We start from the raw sequence: 19,553 nt of genomic DNA, 5'->3' as shown, positions 1-19,553 counted from the left end.
ACTATAGCAAGGGTCAGTGCAATACCACGTAGGTACAATGTAACTGAGATAAACAGATGTCAAGGAAAAGCTTATGATGCTTACTCTCGTAAGGCTTTGAATAAGATGCTAAGAGTTACGAATGCAAGCTTATGGGAAGGAAGAAATGTTTGGGGGTGTAAGTATGCATTCGTACAGGATGGGTTCCATGAGGCTTACCACCCGCCCATGAGACCCATCCGGATTAGTCCTGAATGCTGTGACAAATGCTTGAGTAAATGTCCTCAATTTAGACTCAAAATAGAGGGGTGTGCAATAAGAGGGTATGACATCAACTTTAACATTACTCAAGTATGTACTGAGCTCCATAAGGACCAGACCAAGATGATTCCACCAGTGCCAAGAAAGGTCGTGATCCCCCAGGTACCATCTATCCGAAAAGTAGAGGAACACATAACTCCTGTAATTACCAAAATTGGGCCATATGCTATTAAAAAGACAGGAGTTCAGAGGCTGATAATTAACCCAAAGTGGTCTTTAAAACGAGTAGAAATGGGAGTACAGGTAAATGCTTCTCACATTCGTCCAGAATGTGCTCCATTTCTCAAAAACCCCTTTATGGACTGGACCACTTGGCTCCAAAAAAGTATGCCTCCTAATTTTAGAAGTAAGAGAGATCTCACTGGGGTGTTAGGAACAGGGTTGGGAGTACTAAATACAATAGATTCAGAGGTACTGATGAATAAATTAGCCTCAGTAGGGAATGATCTAGTCCAACTACAACAACCTTTGCAATCCTCTCTACTTGCATTGGGTAACAATCATTGGAAATTGACCCAAATACTACCAGAATGGGAAATGTACTCAGGCACAATTGTGGATGCAATCAGTAGCTGCCACAGTTATCAGGGAAGGCGGAGAGGGAACATTTCCGGCTGAGATTCGCAAAATTGTTTGGGATAATGCCTCTGATATGGAGAGGGAACTCCAGTCTTGGTGGGTGATGGTCAATTTCACTTATAACCCTGTGACTAGTGTAGCGACAGCCTTTGTTTTAACTATACATGATGCCTCAGTGGACCTAATACATCCAATAGTCCCCTTAGGATTAAATCATGAGGGAACTGTATTATACCCTTCTGAACACCGGGTGTGGGCACGAGAAATTGAAGGAAAATGGCAAACTGTTAATCTAGAGTCCTGTACTGCGAGAAGACAGCTAGGATACATATGTGAAGGGACATTAGAAGGTGACAAAGACACTTGCTTGGATACAGACCAGAATATCTGTCACTTTGAAATGCATCCAGTCAAACAGAAAACTTCACTGGTGTATACAGGGCAAGGTTGTGTCTGTCTAAGGACAGCATGCCGCATCATAAAAATAGACAACCAAATTATAAATGAGACCAAATTCAATTTGTGTATTTGCAATTTTGTCAGAATTAAGGGATGTGATTTTTCCTATCAAGCACCTGTAATATCACATCAATATATAAAAGCTAACCTAACTACCGTGCAGAATATACTGCCTGTACCCATAGGAATGAATTTGACTTTAGTCGCTCAATTGATGAAACATCCCAGATTGAAAGAAATCTTAAAAGAAATTAAGGAAGAGGGAAGAAAGACATTAATTACAATTCACCATGACACAGAAACCATCAAAGGAGTATTTAAGAGGCTTGAGGAACATTTGTCTCATCACTGGTGGGATGTGCTTTTTGGGTGGTCTCCAACAGCAACTGGTATACTAAATGCCTTACTCCACCCTATAGTTGTGTTGCTTATTCTAGTTAGTATAAGTCTAGTTTTATCTGTTGCTATGCTTGTTTGGAATTGGAGGATGCTACGACGAATAGCAGCCTTAACCTCATTATCAAAAGCGTATGGCTTGGTCTTAAGAGACACTAGCTGTACAGATTGGATTGATGAGGAAAACACTTTTGAGTAAAAGAATTTACTCACTTTAAAAGGAGAAGTGGGGAAAATGAGGCATAGATTTAGAAGAATTAAAGATTGTAGTCAAAATAGATAGTGCTGAGATAATGTAGCTAGAACTTCCCTTTTGCTAACAGAAGCCAGACTGAAAGAACTGATAATCCTTGGAAGGAACCGATCAATCAGAGGAGCTGTCAAACTAGGGCTTCTGCATCCTGAATAATCAATAGACCCCATGAATACAATACAATCATAAATCAAACAGTCCTGGGAAAAACAGGATTTAGCTGTCATGAACACTAAAGGTTAAAAAGTCAGAGCTGAGGAAGACAATCTTACTTCATCATTTTGGGACCCCACCCCATTAAAAAGACCACCGACCCATTTCAAAGAACAAACTACGCATGCTTGGTGGCTTTTTGGGCTAATTACCATACGAAGCGGGGGAATGGGAGGTATCAGAGCTATGAATATGCATTTGTAGTTTGTGTATTCAATACTTCTGTACATAAAAGACCCTGTGATGATCTGTAAATTGCGCGTGTGTTTCTGGGAGCTATCCCACACGCTGCCCGGCGTCGTAATAAACATACACTTTCTAACTTTAAACTGTTAGAGAGTCTTTGTCCGTCATAGTTGGATATTGGTATTAGATCAATGTCCATAGTTTTTTAATAAATCAACATCCTACACTGCAACCCAAGACAGGCAGAGACACCCATTGCATAATGTGCAGGATCGGACCATTATTCACTCAAATTGGCCAATGGTACCTGTAGGATGTAAACCTGAATTACTGATGAAAACAGTAATATCAATGGAGAGATTTGCTTGATGGACCTGATTCCCAAAGATCTACATGATCCCAATCACCACAAAGTAAAACCAGAGCATTTGGTAACTGCCAGGCACACCAAAGGCACATGAGATTACATAAGGCACAATTACATCCTTTTAGGAAAATTAAGATACATAATTTTTGCTTTAGAGTCCAAATAATTGAAACTCAGGGAAAAGTCCATCAGCACCAGGATGTTGATCTTTGGCATCACTGGATGTCTTCTTGAACCCTAAAACAGGGAATAACTTGAAGAAAGTTAGTGGAAACACAGTACCATGATGCTGACACGGCTTTTGTTCTCATGCTGTCTGTATAATTCTCAGACACATGATTGTCTCTTTTGCAGTCACTCTTCTGTTGTTGTTCTGGCCACAAAGGCTATGCAATGTGTCCCTTTTCACTCCTCAAACGTGATGGGTGTCTGATGTGACTGCTCGAACCTGCTGATGATAAAACACAGGCATATCTTCTCCTTAAGTTAATAAATTAATTAGACTTTACTATTGTTAGTAAATCAAATCAAGCTGATAAACCTCGTTCAGGGAGGACCTGGACACCTTTCCCAGGCAAGGGTCCCAGGTTCACTCCAAAGATCAGTTCAGGTGTCATATTTACAGGTCAAATTGCCGAGTCAAATAACTCATGTAATTTTTGCGGCAGAAGCATCTGGGCCTGTTGACAAATTTTCCCATCCAGGAAGAGCTTAAGGCATGGCCAGTGCCTGAAGCTCTGACTGTGAGAGAAAAAGGTTCCTAAGAATCTTGGGGTAAACTTAATCAAACCATCTAGTAAGTGGTTCCCTCTGAAATTCTGTCAGAATAAGGATGCTTTAGATTCAGCAAAGTGTTGGAGTGGTGGAGTGATTCTGTGACCAGAACTGGAGGTTCTGGGGGGGGGAACCGAGCACAAAGAGAGAGATAGAGAGACAAACCCGGGCTGTCCTCTGCTGCCGCAGCTGCCCCATGGAAAACTACAAAGCCTGTCGCGCAGCAGGCACAGCCAGTGGCGGCAGTGGAAGACACACAGACCCAGCGCAGCCTCTGTAGGCTCTGTCCACCACAGCCCCCTTGGGACCGCAGCGCCACCGTCTTCTCCCATCCCCCAGGGTTTGCATCATGCCCTGCACGCTGCTGTGCAGGTTGTAAACAGCACATGGAGGGGGGGGGGGGGGGGGGGGGGAAAGGGGGGGGACCCGAGCTGCCTCTTTCAACCCTCTTGCTCGACTCGGCCCCGCCACAGCCCCTCTCGGGGCTGCATTTCCATCTCTCCCCCTCCCCCCCTCCCAAACTCCAGTCGAAGGAAAACCAAAAGAAAACACAGCAAACAAGCCCTAGGAATCACGCGAGGCAATCCTTAAAGCAGACATAGGAAAAGTTGAAAGGCATAAAACACTCATAAGGTGAACCTTTCGCCCCAAATCCCACGAGGGCACTGAAGGGAGGGTGGAACAGAATCACAAGAAGAAACCTCTGTCGCAAGATATATTGTCCGACTTCCTCTCAACTTTGGGCAATGGTATTCCGTGCAAAGCTTCATTGAGCTAGAATGGGCTGGCCCACACTGCCTGCTTGCTCTCCCCAGAGGAAAAACTGAAGCACACTGGAGATACTCAGGGTCCCGTGTCTTCAGAGGTCCAGGCAAGCTGAAAGCGCCAAGGCGGGGGGGGGAGGGGGGGGGGGGCAGCAACAGCAGATGCTGCGGGTGGGGTGAGGAGCCCAGCTTCCACACCATGAGCACCGCCCCCACCAGCAGGAAAGGCAGCTGTGCAGGCTCTTGCACTGACCCCACAGATGGAAACGGATGAGCCGGGGGAGGCAAAGGGAGCTGTCGGCAGCAGAGGATTCCAGCTGCCAGTCGGTCAGTGAGGGAAGACCTTCACAGAAGGCACAATTTGTTCTCTCTAGAGGGCCAGTTCCTCATATTAGGGAAACCCGTTGTCCCAATGACCTGCGTTATGCAGTTAAGCAGTTACGCAGAGGTTCGTCCCGGAAAATATGAACTCAAGCTTCGTTGGGGTGCCGTCCCAGACACGCTCTATTTGGCTGGGGTCCTCTACCCTGGTGGTCGGAAAAAAGTCTTCTCTAGGAAGGCCCAGGGGATATACTCCTTACCTCTCAGGGGAGGAGGAGGGAGACTCCTGTTCTTCAGCTCTTGGCTGCAGCGAACGTCAGAGTCACCAGGTATTGTTACCATTCGGGACGGCTCAAATAACAATATGTAGAACTCCAGTTCTTCAGAGGGCTTATAGCAAAAGTTTATTGAAAGACATACTCTTTTATACAGTGTTTCGGTACAATCAATATGATTGGTCATTTAGAGCAACACCTCTTGACCATTTCTTACAAGTGAACAAGTTAGAAAAACATCAGCTGCTAACGGTTTTCTACCTTAATGGTTTTTCACTTTCCAAAGATTGTTTTGATTTCTCCTTATTATTTCCCAGGCATGAGTGAGAGTGTTATGTACTTGGCTTTCCCACAGGCTTCAAGCCACTGCCTGGAGCCTAAAAATCTATGTTCTGACCACCACAATTTTCATGTCATTCTTCATTTACATTTACAGCTTTTGTCTCTGCCACTGCTTAAGAGCAGATTAATATTTTTCTCATCCTCCAGCCTATCTAACCTTATGGTTTTCCTAATTAATGCAACACTGTTGCACACATCTTCCAGAATTCCTCCGATCAACGCACCTTCCAGCATTGCCCCAACCCTCAGGATGGGTGTCCACCTGCAATTACATCAGATCGAGCTGCTAGTTCAGTGATAAATACAACTCTTTAGAGTTGTCATCTCCTAAGCCTTTCACTTTGTATACCACCTGTGGAGACCGAAATTGCTTCAATGTAAACTGTTTAATAAAAATCATAACAAGATGCAGAGTGCTGTACACCAGGCAAAAACTGCACATATAAGCGTACCAAAGAGGAGAGAATGACTGCCCTGTCTCCATGCAGACATGAATGTCATAGAGAGTTGCAAGAAATGTTCAGGGCAGGGAAGATCAAAACAATTTTTCCTCCACCACCTCCCATCTCCAGAATAAATAGTAACTATTTCTGTATCTATGCCATCTAGGTCCATGCTGCCCAAAAACATGAGCTTTGGGCAACAAGACAGCCACTGCTCACAAACACAGCACAGTACAGAATCTGCAGTGACGTCTAGTGCCAAAAAAAAAAAAATCCCAAAAGTTCTATCTAGCACTATTTTTTTTCCACTTTGGTATCTTTATGCCACATATGTATTTGTGCTAATTCAAAATGTTTGTAAATCTATATGAACCTAAGGTGAAAAATTAAAACTTTTGTGTACACATATAAATACATGAGGCATATAGAGTATTCAAAATATATTTACATTACTACCACCCTAAACTTGAAAATGCTTTGGCATATACTTAAGTATACTGCATAATTAGCCACATAGAAGTTAACAGAACTGCTCCTAGTAGGACAGTTTAATGTGTTTACAAGCTGAAGATCACTACATGCATATTGCATTTCAAAAATAATTTTTAAATAATTAGGAAAAAACAAGACTTGAAGAGGGAGTAAGAAATTAAAAAGCAACAGATTATTCACCTCCCTATCCACAAAGGGAATTTTACTTTCCTTAAACAGACCCATATACACCAAAAAGGTTCAGATGGAAAAAAAAGGAAGGGAAAAAAAAAAAAAAAAGTGAGGTAGAAGACCACAGTTTTAGGGAAAATGTTGGAAAAAAATTTCAACTATTATCCAGGAATATCAGGTTCAAATCTTCCATTTTCCTGAAGGAATGTAATCCTAGTCTCCCAAAAGATTTCATACTTTAAAGCAATCAGAGATGACCCTCAACCTTACCTGTTCATATTGCTATATTTTTTGTCATAATTGAACATTCAGTGGAGCAGGAACAGGATTTGACTGTCTCACTATACAAATAAGTATCATAGTCACTTAGCTAAACAGACAGTTCTGCTCTCTGTCCCAAAAGCATGTTTAAGTATTCCACATTAACTTAGGCAATACTGACAGGAAGAATCAAGACAAATCCACATCTGTATGCCATATAGGATGGTATTTAAGACATGCAAGACCTTGGTTCAAACCCATGCTCTTAATCAAGCAGAGCAATCCTGTACAATACTCTAATGAAATTATTTGGTTTGGACAACACAAACATCTTACTCCACAGCATGATGCTGTTTTATAGGAGGTCTTGCTTTTTCCATTCAGTGAACTAAGTCCTCAAAGTTTTCTTATAGTCAGTGGAGAGAGAAGGGAATGCTTATATCAGACAAATAAGTAGATTTGCAGTACTAATCTAATTTAGGCCTTCTGAATCACTTCTTGGAAGAGGTAGACTCCGTTGCTGGCAGAAGAGTAGCCAACTGATTTGTGTCTTTCCTATGCAGTCCACAGAGACTTGACAGATTTTAAATGCTGAAGTCTGGGATAGTCATAGACATGCTTAGCAAGTTCAGCATATGACACTAACAGCATATGCTGTGAAAAGTCCCTCATACATGTCCAAGAAATCTGACATGCTCAGTATGCACACATGATTTATCTACATATGTTTGCTGTGCAGTCTGGCACTTGGAAAATCAGTTATTGCAGAAGTGTGGGGAAAATTCACATCTTATATGCTCTTCATACAGAATACAGCATCTGACTGTAATATAGGTGTATTGGATCTGACTGAGGTAAAGTTCACAGCTCTCACAGTGCTGTGCTTTGCATTAATAGCTGTCTTGGGGTGATTTTATGATGATACACTATTCCCTAATCGTCTTCTTTTTGCCCAGAAATGGCTGTTGTAGCTTTAAGATGGAGCCAGGGAAGGGATGGGGACCATCAGGCTCCTGTGCAGGCATTATTCAAAGACTCACTCCATGGCTTGCTCGGGTGCCGTGGAGATCAGAGTTATTTTGTTGCTTAACTAACTCGGGGTTTTTTGTAGATTAGGCAATAAGTGAATTATTGAAAAAATATGGATATTGATCCAATACCAATATCCAACTATGACGGACAAAGACACTGTAACAGTTTAAAGTTAGAAAGTGTATGTTTATTACAATGCCAAGCAGCGTGCGGGATCGCTCCCAAATACACACGCGCGCTTTACAGATGATCACAGGGTCTTTTATGTACAGGGGTATTGAATACCCAAAACACAAATGCATATTCATAACTCTGGTGCATCCCATTCCCCGCTTCATATGGTAATTAGCCAAAAAGCCATTAAGCATGAGTAGTTTGTTCTTTGAAATGGGTCGGTGGTCTTTTTTATGGGGTGGGGTCCCAAAATGATGAAGAAAGATGGGTCTTCCTCTCTTTGACTTTTTAACCTTTAGTGTTATGTGACAACTGAATCCTGTTTTTCTAGGACTGTTTGGTTTATGATTGTATTGTATTCATGGAGTCTATTGATAATTCAGGATGTAAAAGCCTAGTTTGACAGGTTCCATGATTTATCAGTTCCTTCAATCCGGCTTCTGTTAACAAAAGGGAAGCTTAACTACCTTACCTCAGCAATATCTATTTTAACTAAAGTCTTTAATTCTTCTAAATCAATGCTTCATAAGTTTCTTTTTTTTTTTTTTTTTTTTTTTTTTCTTTTTCCCTCAACTGCAGCAGAAATCCTTCAGGGTTTTGTTGTTTTGTTTTAGTTTTTTTTTTTCCTTGAACTGTTTAGGCTTGGTTTTTTTGTCCAAGATCAGATAATCACCAGGGTGGTAGACCAAGAGCCTGTGGGGACAGGGGGGACAGGGGGGCACTCTGATCCTGAGACCTCAGAAAAAAACTGAACCAACAAGAGAAAGGACAACAAAAACAACAAAACTCCACCAGCTTCATCTGCTGTGAGGAGAAGACCAACGCCAGAAGTTCAACAGGTTCCCATCTGTTTTGCCCAAGCTGCTGAGTGAACTCTTTTTTTCCCTTCCCTCAGACAAAGGGGCCAGTCGCCATTTTTTACTTCCCTGCCATGTGACCAGCCAGCATGGGTTTTTTTCTTCCTCGGGCATTTTGGGGTTTCTTTTTTTGTGTTCTGCTGTGGGTGGGTGTGTGGAAGTGTGTGAGGTAAGGTTCTGAAAGTTCAATATCTAGCATTTATTCAATCTTTTTCTGTGCCTTGTGGGCACACCTTTCTCCTGTTAATAAACAATTTTGTTTTTTTTTTCACTTTCACCCACTGGTATTCATTTCTTTCATTGGCAAAAAGGGATTACTGGATCCCTTCTCTTTAGAGAAAACACTCATTCCAGAGTGTTTTCTCCTAGATTTGTCTCCTAACAGAGACAATAGCTGGATGGGTGTTGATAACAGACCAGTGTTTTGGCTGCTGCTGAGCAGTGCTGTCCCTCTGACATTCCTCCCCCCATCAAAGCAATGGGAGTGGGCAAGATCCTGGGACACAACCAGGCCAGATTGAAGCATTGATTTAGAAGAATTAAGGACTTTAGTTAAAATAGATATTGTTGAGGAAAGGTAGCTAAGCTTCCCTTTTGTTAACAGAAGCCGAATTGAAGGAACTGATAAATCATGGGACCTGTCAAACTATCAATAGACTCCATGAATGCAATACAATCATAAATCAAACAGTCCTGGAAAAACAGAATTCAGTTGTCACATAACACTAAAGGTTAAAAAGTCAAAGAGAGGAAGACAATCTTTCTTCATCATTTTGATGGGGTTCCACCCCATAAAAAAGACCACTGACCCATTTCAAAGAACAAACTACTCATGCTTAATGGTTTTTTTTGGCTAATTACCATATGAAGCAGGGAATGGGATGTACCAGAGTTATGAATATGCATTTGTGTTTTGGATATTCAATACTCCTGTACATAAAAAGACCTTGTGATCATCTGTGAATTGCGCGTGTGTATTTGGGAGCTATCCCGCACGCTGCCTGGCATTGTAATAAACATACACTTTCTAACTTTAAACTGTTAGAGTGTCTTTGTCCGTCATAGTTGGATATTGGTATTAGATCAATATCCATATTTTTTTTAATAATTCAAGATGACCCAAATTAGCCAAAGGGATATTCTATACGATATAACGTCAGCTCAGATATAAAAACAAAGGGAGAGAGGAGGAAGGGGGACAGCTGCGATTCTTCAATGTTTGCCTCCTAGAGGAACCATTACATGTGCTGAAGCCCTGCTTCCCAGGAAGTGTCTGAACATGTCTCACTGATGGGAAGTAGAGATTGACTTTTTTCTCTTCATTTATAAGCACACAGACTCTCACTTATTTTTTTTTCTTCCACTGTAATAAAACCGCCCTATCTCACCTGCTGGTTGTTCTCCATCTTATTCTCTCCCCTGTTCTATTGGGAAAATGTGGAAGATCAGACAGTTACAGGAGTTGGGTAGCATCGTCGATTTCTTGGCTTTGATACAGTGGAAACTGTGGGAGAGATAATCAAAAGTGAAGACATCATATCTGATCATTCTAACCGCTCTGACGAGAGAAGATGTAACAAGGACATTGCTGGTGCAGTGAATGCACCAAGAATGAAAGAATGTAACAAGGACTTGATAACTGAAAAGATTGTATTACTAAGGGAACAAGGGCAAAGGAATCTGAGTGGAAAATTTTGTACGGAACTTAGAGAACTATAAATATGGGCGATTAGTGTAATAAACTAGCTTTACTTGCATAACATGGTCCGTGTCCTCTCAATCCCCACAGGAAAGGGAGTGATAGACTGGCTTAGTGGGCACCTGGCATCCAGCCAAGATCAACCCACTACAAGAGGATATCCATGTTACAGAGGATATCTGCTTAATATGGTCCTAATTATTTTTATATGTATGGTTCAGAAATGAAAAAGATAATTTTGTTCAAATCCAAATGCAAAAGATTTCTGTTGTCTTAACTGCCAAACCAAGATGAAAAATAAATAAATTGTCCAGCCCCAATTAGTGGTCTGTTAAGAGATTCTCCCTTAAGAAGCTTAGAAGCACTACCATTTCACTATGTTTTGGCAATGGACAAACTTTGATTAATTGCTTGTCCTGCTTTATACATCAGACAAATGTATATAGTGAACTAGCAAATCTAGTACAAGCTTCTGTAGCAAGTGCAACTGCCATTGTTTTGCTCATAAAATTACTGTGCAGGTTCATTTAAATATGGTATTTGAAAAATTGTAAAACACCCCTCTAAAATACTCAATCTCTCCTTCCTCTTGCCTCAACATATTCAGTCTTTACACAGTAGGAAAACACTTGGGATCGAAGAAAACCCCATCCAAAAATAAGTCACAAGGGAGTAATTAGCTTCAAGAATATCCCTTCTCTTCCAAATTTATTTAAAAATTCTGTCTTTTAAATTTATTAAAAGCAAAAAAAATATGCTTGAACAAAAGTTCTTTTCATCCTTAGCATATGCCCTCTAAACTACTATACATTGTTGAAATGTTTCAATTCCACTGATGTTTTGATACCAATTTTAACAAGGCCAGAATCTGAGCCATGGCTTCTGTTTATAATAAAAGGCATCTATGTATCTTGCTGGACCAGGACCAGTAGGCTTAGCAAAAAGCTGCTTCAAGTTATACCATTTAGATATTACAGTCTTTTAAATTGTTTTTCAAATGTCTCTAGGTCTTGTGTCTGCCTTGTTCGACTTTGTCTTAATTCTATAGAAAAAAATTCTTTCTTCAGGCCCTGCTTAGAACTAAGGAATATTGGTCTGAAATCTGGTCTTCAAATGTTACCCCACGCCTTTAGAGGGGCAACAGGTTGCGACGTGGGAGCGGACCTTCACAGAGGACGGCAAGCAGCGGCAGGGTCAAACATGGAAGGCTCTTTTATTATCTCACTCCAATAGCTTATATACATTTTGTACAGAGGGCCAAGATTGGCCCAAGGAGGTTACAACCTCCTGACTCCATTGGTCAATATGACCATCAGTCAAGTTCTCTCTCAGAGAACAAGAATGCAAAACATACAGATAAACTCTAAGAATACAATATTGTTTACATGAAGCAGCGTGAGAAGCTGCTGCAAAGACTCAAACACTCGAAAGCAAGAAATGCAGGGACGACATTCAAAAATATCAGAAACGAAAGTAGCTGACCTGGTATTAAATATATTTAATAATTTCAGCTATATCAGCTGTTGATAATCATCAGTCAATACAGGTCATTTTCTTCCAGGAAAAAAAATTTCAAATATACATATTCACAAAAGAATTTTCATGACATGGCTCCTTTCCCACAAGTGCATTATGATTCTGTAATGTTGTGGTGTATTGGGTTTGCATGGCAAGGTTTTGGGTAGCAGCAGGGGTGGCTTCTGTAAGAAGTTGCTGAAAGGTTCCTCTATGTCTGACAGAGCCAATGCCAGGTCTGAGCCAATCAACATGGTAGTAACACTTATGTGAAAAAAAAAAAAAAAAGGTACTGGGAAGAAGCAAATTGCAGCCAGAGGAGTGAGAATATGTAAGATAAACACTTATGCAGACACCAAGGTTAGTGGAGAAGGAGGGGTAGGAGGTGCTCCAGGCACTGGAGCTGAGATTTCTCTGCAGTCTGTGGTGGACCATGGTGAGGCAGCTGTGTCCCTGCAGCCCATGGAGGACCATGGGGGTGCAGAGATCCTCCTGCAGCCTGTGGAGGGCCCCACACTGAAGCAGGTGGCTGTCTGAAGGAGTCTGTGATCCCTTGTGAAGCCCACAGTGGAGCAGAATCCTGGCAGGCCCTATAGTCCCATGGAGAGAGGAGCCCATGCTGGAGCAAGTTTCCTAGTAGGACTTGTGACCCCATGGGGGATCCATGATGGAGCAGCCTGTTCCTGAAGGACTGTGCCCCATGGAAGGGACCCACATGGGAGTAGTTTATGATGAAATGTACTCCATGAGAAGGTTTCACATTGGAGAAGTTTGTGGAGGACTGTCTTCTGTGGGAGGGACCCCATGCTGAAGCAGGGGAAGGAGTCCTCCCCATGAGGAGAAAGCAGTGGCAGAAAAGTGATGAACTGACCATAAGCCAAATTCCCATCTCCCTGCACTGCTGGGGGAGGAAGTAAAGAACCAGGAACAAAGTTAAGCCCAGGAAGGAGGGAGGGGTGAGGGAAGGGTTTTTTAAGATTTGGGTTTACTTCTCATTATCCTGGTCTGATGTGATTGGTAAAAAATTCAATAAATATCCCCAAGTCAAGCCTGTTTTGCCTGTGATGGTAATTGGTGAATGACCTCTCCTTGTTATCTCAACTCATGAGCCTTTCATTATATTTTCTCTCCCCTGTCCAGTTGAGGAGGGGAGTGGTAAAGTGGCTTTGGTGGGCACCTGGCATCCAGCCAAGGTAAAACCACCACATATGTTTAATAGTAGCTATATAAGAAACAAGATATCTATATGCATATTTCAGGGGATGTTAGTTTGGTTTGCTTCGCTTTATGCAGTTTCTGAAAACTTAGGCTCACAATCAAAAAAAAAATTAAGGTGCATCCCAAATATATTTCATTTCAATAGCAGCTATGTGTCTACATACATTTATATAAGTAGATCTTTGCAAATGCAAACAATGTCCAGTAATAGATTATATTTTCATCCCATGCAGCATAGGCATATGGCTTTCCAACCTCTAAGAACTTATTTCTCCATTTTAAATTCACGTAAATGATAACTTAATAATGTTTCATTTTTTAAAGGATAGTTTTCAAAGAGACATTTTCCAAATATAACAAGCTAAAGATACATTTAACATCAATAAGGTATTGAGAGGGTTTTTGAAGTTCTCTGTTTTGTTTTTCATCTTTTTAATATTCACTACTTACTGTACTCATCCAGCTTAGGCAAAGAAATTCTACTAGCCACGTGTATTGACATGTTAGATGTTGCTGCAGTGACAGTTGACAAACACTGTAGAGAGAGAGAACTGCAATCCAAAAAGTACATTGTTTTTCCCCTCTTAAAGCTAATTCAAAATGGAGAAATAAAGCCTTTATTTACTTATGAAAAAGTTTTTGTTTTAGAATGATTTGAGATCTTATATTTCAACATAAAAATCATAAAGGAAAAATAGAATCTAAAAAATCTGGTAAATGCTTTCTAAAGATTATGGAAGCTGGACTCCTGGACCTTCTCTTTTCTTATTAGTATGGAAAGAAGGGGAAGCTTCATGAAAACATTGTCTAGACCAAGGCCTCAAATTTATACAAATTACTTTCATTTTAGTATATAATCCCAAACTCTCTTAAAACTCGAGTGACTGAAGACATAGAACTAAAGGTAGTATTTTGCTAGCCCAATCCTGCACAACACTGAACACCCGAAGAATGCTGCTGTCCTCCAGCAAAATCCAGCTTGTACTGTCTCAGCATGCCAGAAACAACCCCAGATAAGTTCCCAAGGAGCCCCTCACCAACTGGAGGAAGAAGGTTTAAAACAAGGGATGCAAAAGGTTACCTGAGAGCAAAAAAAAAAAACCCATAATATATAAAACCCTATAGTTTGTGATATTCGGGGTATTTTTGGAGCCTGGAAATTACAAAACTGATTTTCATAATGCTTACTTTCAACTCACCATAAGCAAGAATTTAAAAAGAAGATTAAAAAATAGCACATCTGGTCTGTAGCTGGACATATAAATTTGGCCATAAATAAGAAATCTAATTTGGCTAGTCTAGTTCGATATAGAAAAGAAATAAACAAGTTCCTGGGTAAGCAATGATAGGATAGATTTGAACTCAAACAGGGCACCTCAGCCAATCCCATTCAACCTGATATTCAGACATATCATTGGCCAAAGAGCTGGGTGGTGCAGAAACCCTGACCAATCAGTTGTCCAAGCCTGGGAATTTTGAACTCTCTATAAAAGGGGGCTCCAAACAATAAACCTTGCTGTTTGTTGCTGATCCTTGGGGAGTCCTGTCATATGTCTTTCTCCAACCAATGACCCAAAATGTAATAAAAAACAATGACAGATTACTAAAAGGAGCTGTTATATCTCAACTGTCCAAAATCCCTTCAATAGTTTGCAGCCCAATGCTTTGCATTTTACTGTATCATTTCAAAACACCAGAAATAAACATTAAATCAAGCAAAGCCATGCCATCTTTCACAGCCAAAAGTATTTTTACCACAGGCTCATGACTTGTTAAATAATTACCTCTATAAATTATTTATCCTCTCTTATTTATTAGCAATTCTAGACTGTTTTATAGAGCTGCATAAGAAATTTACTTTGTGGTTTTGAAGTGTATACACTACACAACTACATCTCTCTTTTACAGGGGAAGAGCTAAAGTCACCTAGTATTTTGTTGAGAAGCAGTTCTTCCTGAAATACACCAAATAATTTCAAACCTCATTCACCTGAATAATCATAAGACAGCATATTAATGGCATTATCCTAGAGCTCCTAAACTAGGCCAGGAATATACTTGCAGTGCAAGAAGATACTTTGATAGCAAGGACTATAAAGAGTCATGTATACTGATATATATTACCAGTACTTTTTACTTAAAGAGAAAATATTAGATCAGACTTTTTACAAAAAAATCATAGAAACTTTTAAAGTGACTCATTTATTATCATATTAATATTTTTGCTCAAGTGATCTGGTCAAGAATTACTTGTGTGCCATTGTACTTATAATGTATGGATTTCATAATATTTATATATTAATTTTACTCTCACCATTCTTGCTCCTTAGTTCTTCATTTACGCTTTAGTTGCTGATTTCATTATTTTAATTCAGGCCTCACTTTGGAATTCAGTTTATCTCTAATAAGTGCGTGCTACAAAACAATTATTATGATTAAGCTGTGTTATGATAAACATTTTTAGCATGGGCACATGCTTTCCAGACTAAGACCAGCATATGTCAGCACCTTAAGCAACAAGACAAAAATCTACTCTTATTGCCTGCTCATGGCTTGGACAGATATACTGTTGGCTGGGTAAAAAACTGTCTGGATGATTGGGCCCAGAGAGTGGTGGTGAATGGAGTTAAATCCAGCTGGCAGATGGTCACTAGTGGTGTTCTCCATGTGGCAGGACGTCTATCCCCCCCCTTCTCTACCACAGATAGTTGGTGCATAAAGAAATAACCCAGGGGCTGAAAGGTCCAGCAACGGGTCATCTCTGGTGCCAAACGGGCTCAGGCCTCAGCTAAGAATTAACATCTTAGTCTGGACAGCAGATGTGGGAAGAGATAAAAGAAATATTGTTCACTGAGAGACACTGTTTTACAAACTATAAAAGACACATGAGTTATCACAAAGGCAGAAACCTCAGCCACACACACCCTGACAAGCGTTCGGGACTTCTCCCCGGAGTTTGGACACAAATTCCATGGTTACTTTCCTGGGAACTGAGGGAAAGGATCTCGATGTGTGCCCCACCAACAACTGGATGGTAAGATACATTGAATCCTAAGTTATATTATTTCTTGGCTAGCTGTAAAATTAATAGGTACCTTTAACCTCACGCTGTATATACCTACCTACTAGTAGTCTTTTTGTCCTTATTCCTGTGTAGTTTGTTTTAAGTCTTATATCTGTTAGTTTTGTGTCTATGAAATATTTCATTCTATAATAGTCCGAACCAGTCATTATTAAAGAACTTGCAAATGAGAGTGGGTTTTGGGGTGCTGGCCAGCTTAATAAATCTACTGCCTGCTGCCAGAGGCCTAGGCAAAAGGCAGAGACTTATCTAAACTCTCACATTCATTTGTAACACCCCAGTGCTCAGTACTGGGGCCAGTCCTGTTTAATATCTTTATCAGTGATCTACTTGAGAGGATTGAGTGCACCCTCAGCAAGTCTGCAGATGACACCAAATTGGGCAGGAGCGTTGATCTGCTTGAGGATAGGAAGTTCAACTTTTAATTTATGTCTACAAACTAATTAAAGGGTGTTCTTGATTTATGTTAAAACAATAGTATCTTTAATATGGGCAATAGCATCTCCTGAGAAATTCAGTAGTCCCAATTATTTTTAGATCATCAAACACAACATGCAGTGTTACAGAATGATACAGTAAAAATTGCAAAGAAATGTAAAGTTTAACAGTGATGCTGAAAACACCACAGAAAATAATGAAACCCAAAAATATCAATGGAAAATGACTGGACATGTTTTAAGTTGGTCACATCTAGCATATATATATATATATGCATTTTTTCTCTGATCTTTTAAACAGAGCTTAAGTTCTAGGGGGAAATTGCTGAGTTACCTACAAATTGAACATACTGGATAACAAGGCTAGCCAAGCTTATAAAAATGAGCAATCATGCATAACAAGATTTATTTTTTTCATTAAGCAATTCACAGGATATTAAACAAAATCTGAGACTAACTCTTGCAACAACTTAGAAATGTTACTTCACTCTCTTAGGTCCTAAAAATTTACCCAAGGTAGGCCCTATATGAGTAGAAGAAATTAACGTCTCCAGCTTTTTCCCCATGCATACATAAAGAAATGCAGTAAATTGACTATAAGAAACTGCAGAAAGGTAGCCCAAGAGCTAGAATTAATCTGAAGTCACACCAAATTTAATGGCATTTTCACATTGTTTCTAAAGGAAACTGAAATAGAGGAGAAAGAAAGAGAAGGGAAAGTTAGAAATCTGAATATATTATGGAGGGAAATATTCTGTTATCTTTTTTATTGAAAATGTCATAGGAAATAATGCAGAAACAGCAGGTGCTGGAGAAGATGAAAATGGGCAAAACAGAGGATTTTTTTTCACCATATCAAATATGGTATCCAAAATTTTTGCTTAGAAGTCTCTGCAGCTTTTCTCAGTCAATGTATGTAGATTTCACAGATCTGTAAAGAGGATGCAGAACTGAACACAAAAAGCTACTGGATTCCTTTACTTAAATAATTTGCAGCCAAAAAAAGTAATGACACATGGGTAAAAGGGTAAAAAACAAACAATCAAAAGACCCCTTCCACTTTCTTCACTATTAAGGAGAGTTTCCTAATGCTCCAACACTTGCGGAGTGACAGAGCAATGCTCTTTCTTCTGCAGACAGTCTTTTCTCCTTTTAGCGACCATATAGGGAAGGGCAAAGAAGGTTCATGTGCCTATGGACAGGGCATTCACTATACTCTCCATTCACAGGAATAAAAGGAGGTGACAAAAATTTTAAAAAGAGAAATGAAAAACTTTTCCAAAACTGCCGCCGACGCAAAAGCGAGTTTTGGATGATACACACTTCACCCACCCACATACTCCGCCCCAGCAGATACAAGAGCCGGGGACGGCATCTTGACTGCGTGCTTTTGCAATCCCAGGTATTTCCCCGAACCCGCGATCTCCACGCCGACTTTCCCAGGAAATAGTACCGCGGGCGACTAGCATTATCATCTAAATGGGTTCGAAATTATATATCTGGGAAGTCAAGTCCTAATTAAATCACACTGGAATTTTAAGCTTCCAGCTAGAACATCAGTTCGCGGAGCAAGTGAATTTCAGTGCAGGGAACTTCCCCTCTGCCGGCCGTCCCCACGTCGCTCCAGCGGCTCCATCCCTGCCACCCACTTTCCCGGGGCTGGGACCGACTTGTACTCACATTTCGGTGACATTTAAGCCCTCGGCGCTCCGCTGCGGGACAGGGAAGGAGATAATGCCTGGCGCCGGCTCCGTGCACCAGATCCGAAAGGAGCTGCAGCGGCAGGACACAGGGCAGCCCAACGCGCCCCACCAGGAGCCGAGCACCAGGCAGCACAAGCCCCACAGCCAGGCCAAGTCGGGCTCCGGCCGTCTTCGCCGCCAGGACGCCATGCCGCCCCCACTCACTCCAGCGCTGCCTCGACGTCCTCCACCTACCGCCACTGCCGAGGAGCACGATCGGAGGGGGCGCAGCCTTCGGAACCGCGGACGAGTACCCCGCATCCAGGGTTCACATGGACGCACCGCAGCCGCCTGGGAGGCTTTGCGGGGCGGCAGGATATGGGGCTGCTGAGGCACAGAGACAGAAAAGGGTGATGAGAGGCGAGAGGGAACGCCGGCACGACACGGCACGGCACGGCACGGCACGGCACGGCACGGCACAGAACGGAACGGAACGGAACGGAACGGAACGGCGCGGCCGACCCTAGTACCTGCCCTGGCCCCGCTGGCGTGCAGCGACGGTGCCTGACTCGTGGCGGTTCCTGATAATGCTGCAAAAATGCGCGGAGCGGCCGAGACAGGTGGCAGAGGCAACGCTTCTACCTGCGGGGTCTCAGCCGACCGGTGTCCGCGGTAGAGAAGGAATGGAAAAAACAACGCAAGTCACGGCGGAAGCGGAAGACAGAGAGCTGTGCTTGTCGCTCTACGCACACCCCTCCAGATGACAAGGAGACAAAGAGGAATTGAGACAAGGAGAGACACAGAGGGAGAACGGGGGAGAATAGAGGGGGGAACAGACGGGGAAATAGAAAGTGAAACACAGGGAAGGCAATGACAGAGAGACAGAGACCTAGAGAACGCGCGAGAGAGATGGGGACAGACAGCCTGAGGAGAGCAGATGTGAGACAGGGAGACGGAGAGATGGAGGCAGAGATGGGGAGTAAGAAAAACAGTTATCCTTTATGTGAAAGAGCTGCCGGAATGCATGGAGTTCTGTCTAGGGATGGATGATGAGCCAACTGAGAATTTACGGCTAAGGATTAAAAAGCGAACCAATACAGTCAATACTGTAATGGGTGTCTGCTTTAGACTGCCTGATCAGTAAGAACAAGTAGATGAGGCCTTCTACAAACAACTTGAAATAGCCTCATATTTGCAGGCCCTGGTCCTCATGAGGAACTTCAGCCACCCCAATAGCTGCTGGTGTTCTACGCTGGGGGAGG

General features: G+C 41.7%; 1 protein-coding gene across 1 annotated transcript in view; it reads right to left on the bottom strand.

The window, feature by feature from the left end:
- Positions 1-18,924, bottom strand: part of LOC310922198 (BDNF/NT-3 growth factors receptor-like) — a 96,684-nt gene extending 77,760 nt beyond the window's left edge. The window contains exons 1-2 of the mRNA XM_083882620.1: positions 18,822-18,924; positions 18,290-18,678 (exon numbers count right to left, since the gene is read on the bottom strand). Of these exons, the coding sequence (XP_083738746.1) occupies positions 18,290-18,612 (323 nt within the window). The 5' untranslated portion in view covers positions 18,613-18,678; positions 18,822-18,924. The remainder of the gene's footprint in view (positions 1-18,289; positions 18,679-18,821) is intronic.
- Between the last annotated feature and the right edge of the window lie 629 nt (positions 18,925-19,553).

Source organism: Zosterops lateralis (genome assembly GCF_965231275.1).
Source record: "Zosterops lateralis genome assembly, chromosome: W".
NCBI classification, from domain to species: domain Eukaryota; kingdom Metazoa; phylum Chordata; class Aves; order Passeriformes; family Zosteropidae; genus Zosterops; species Zosterops lateralis.
The sequence above is the reverse complement of the archived record's forward strand: the minus strand, read 5'-3'. Positions and strand labels throughout refer to the sequence as shown.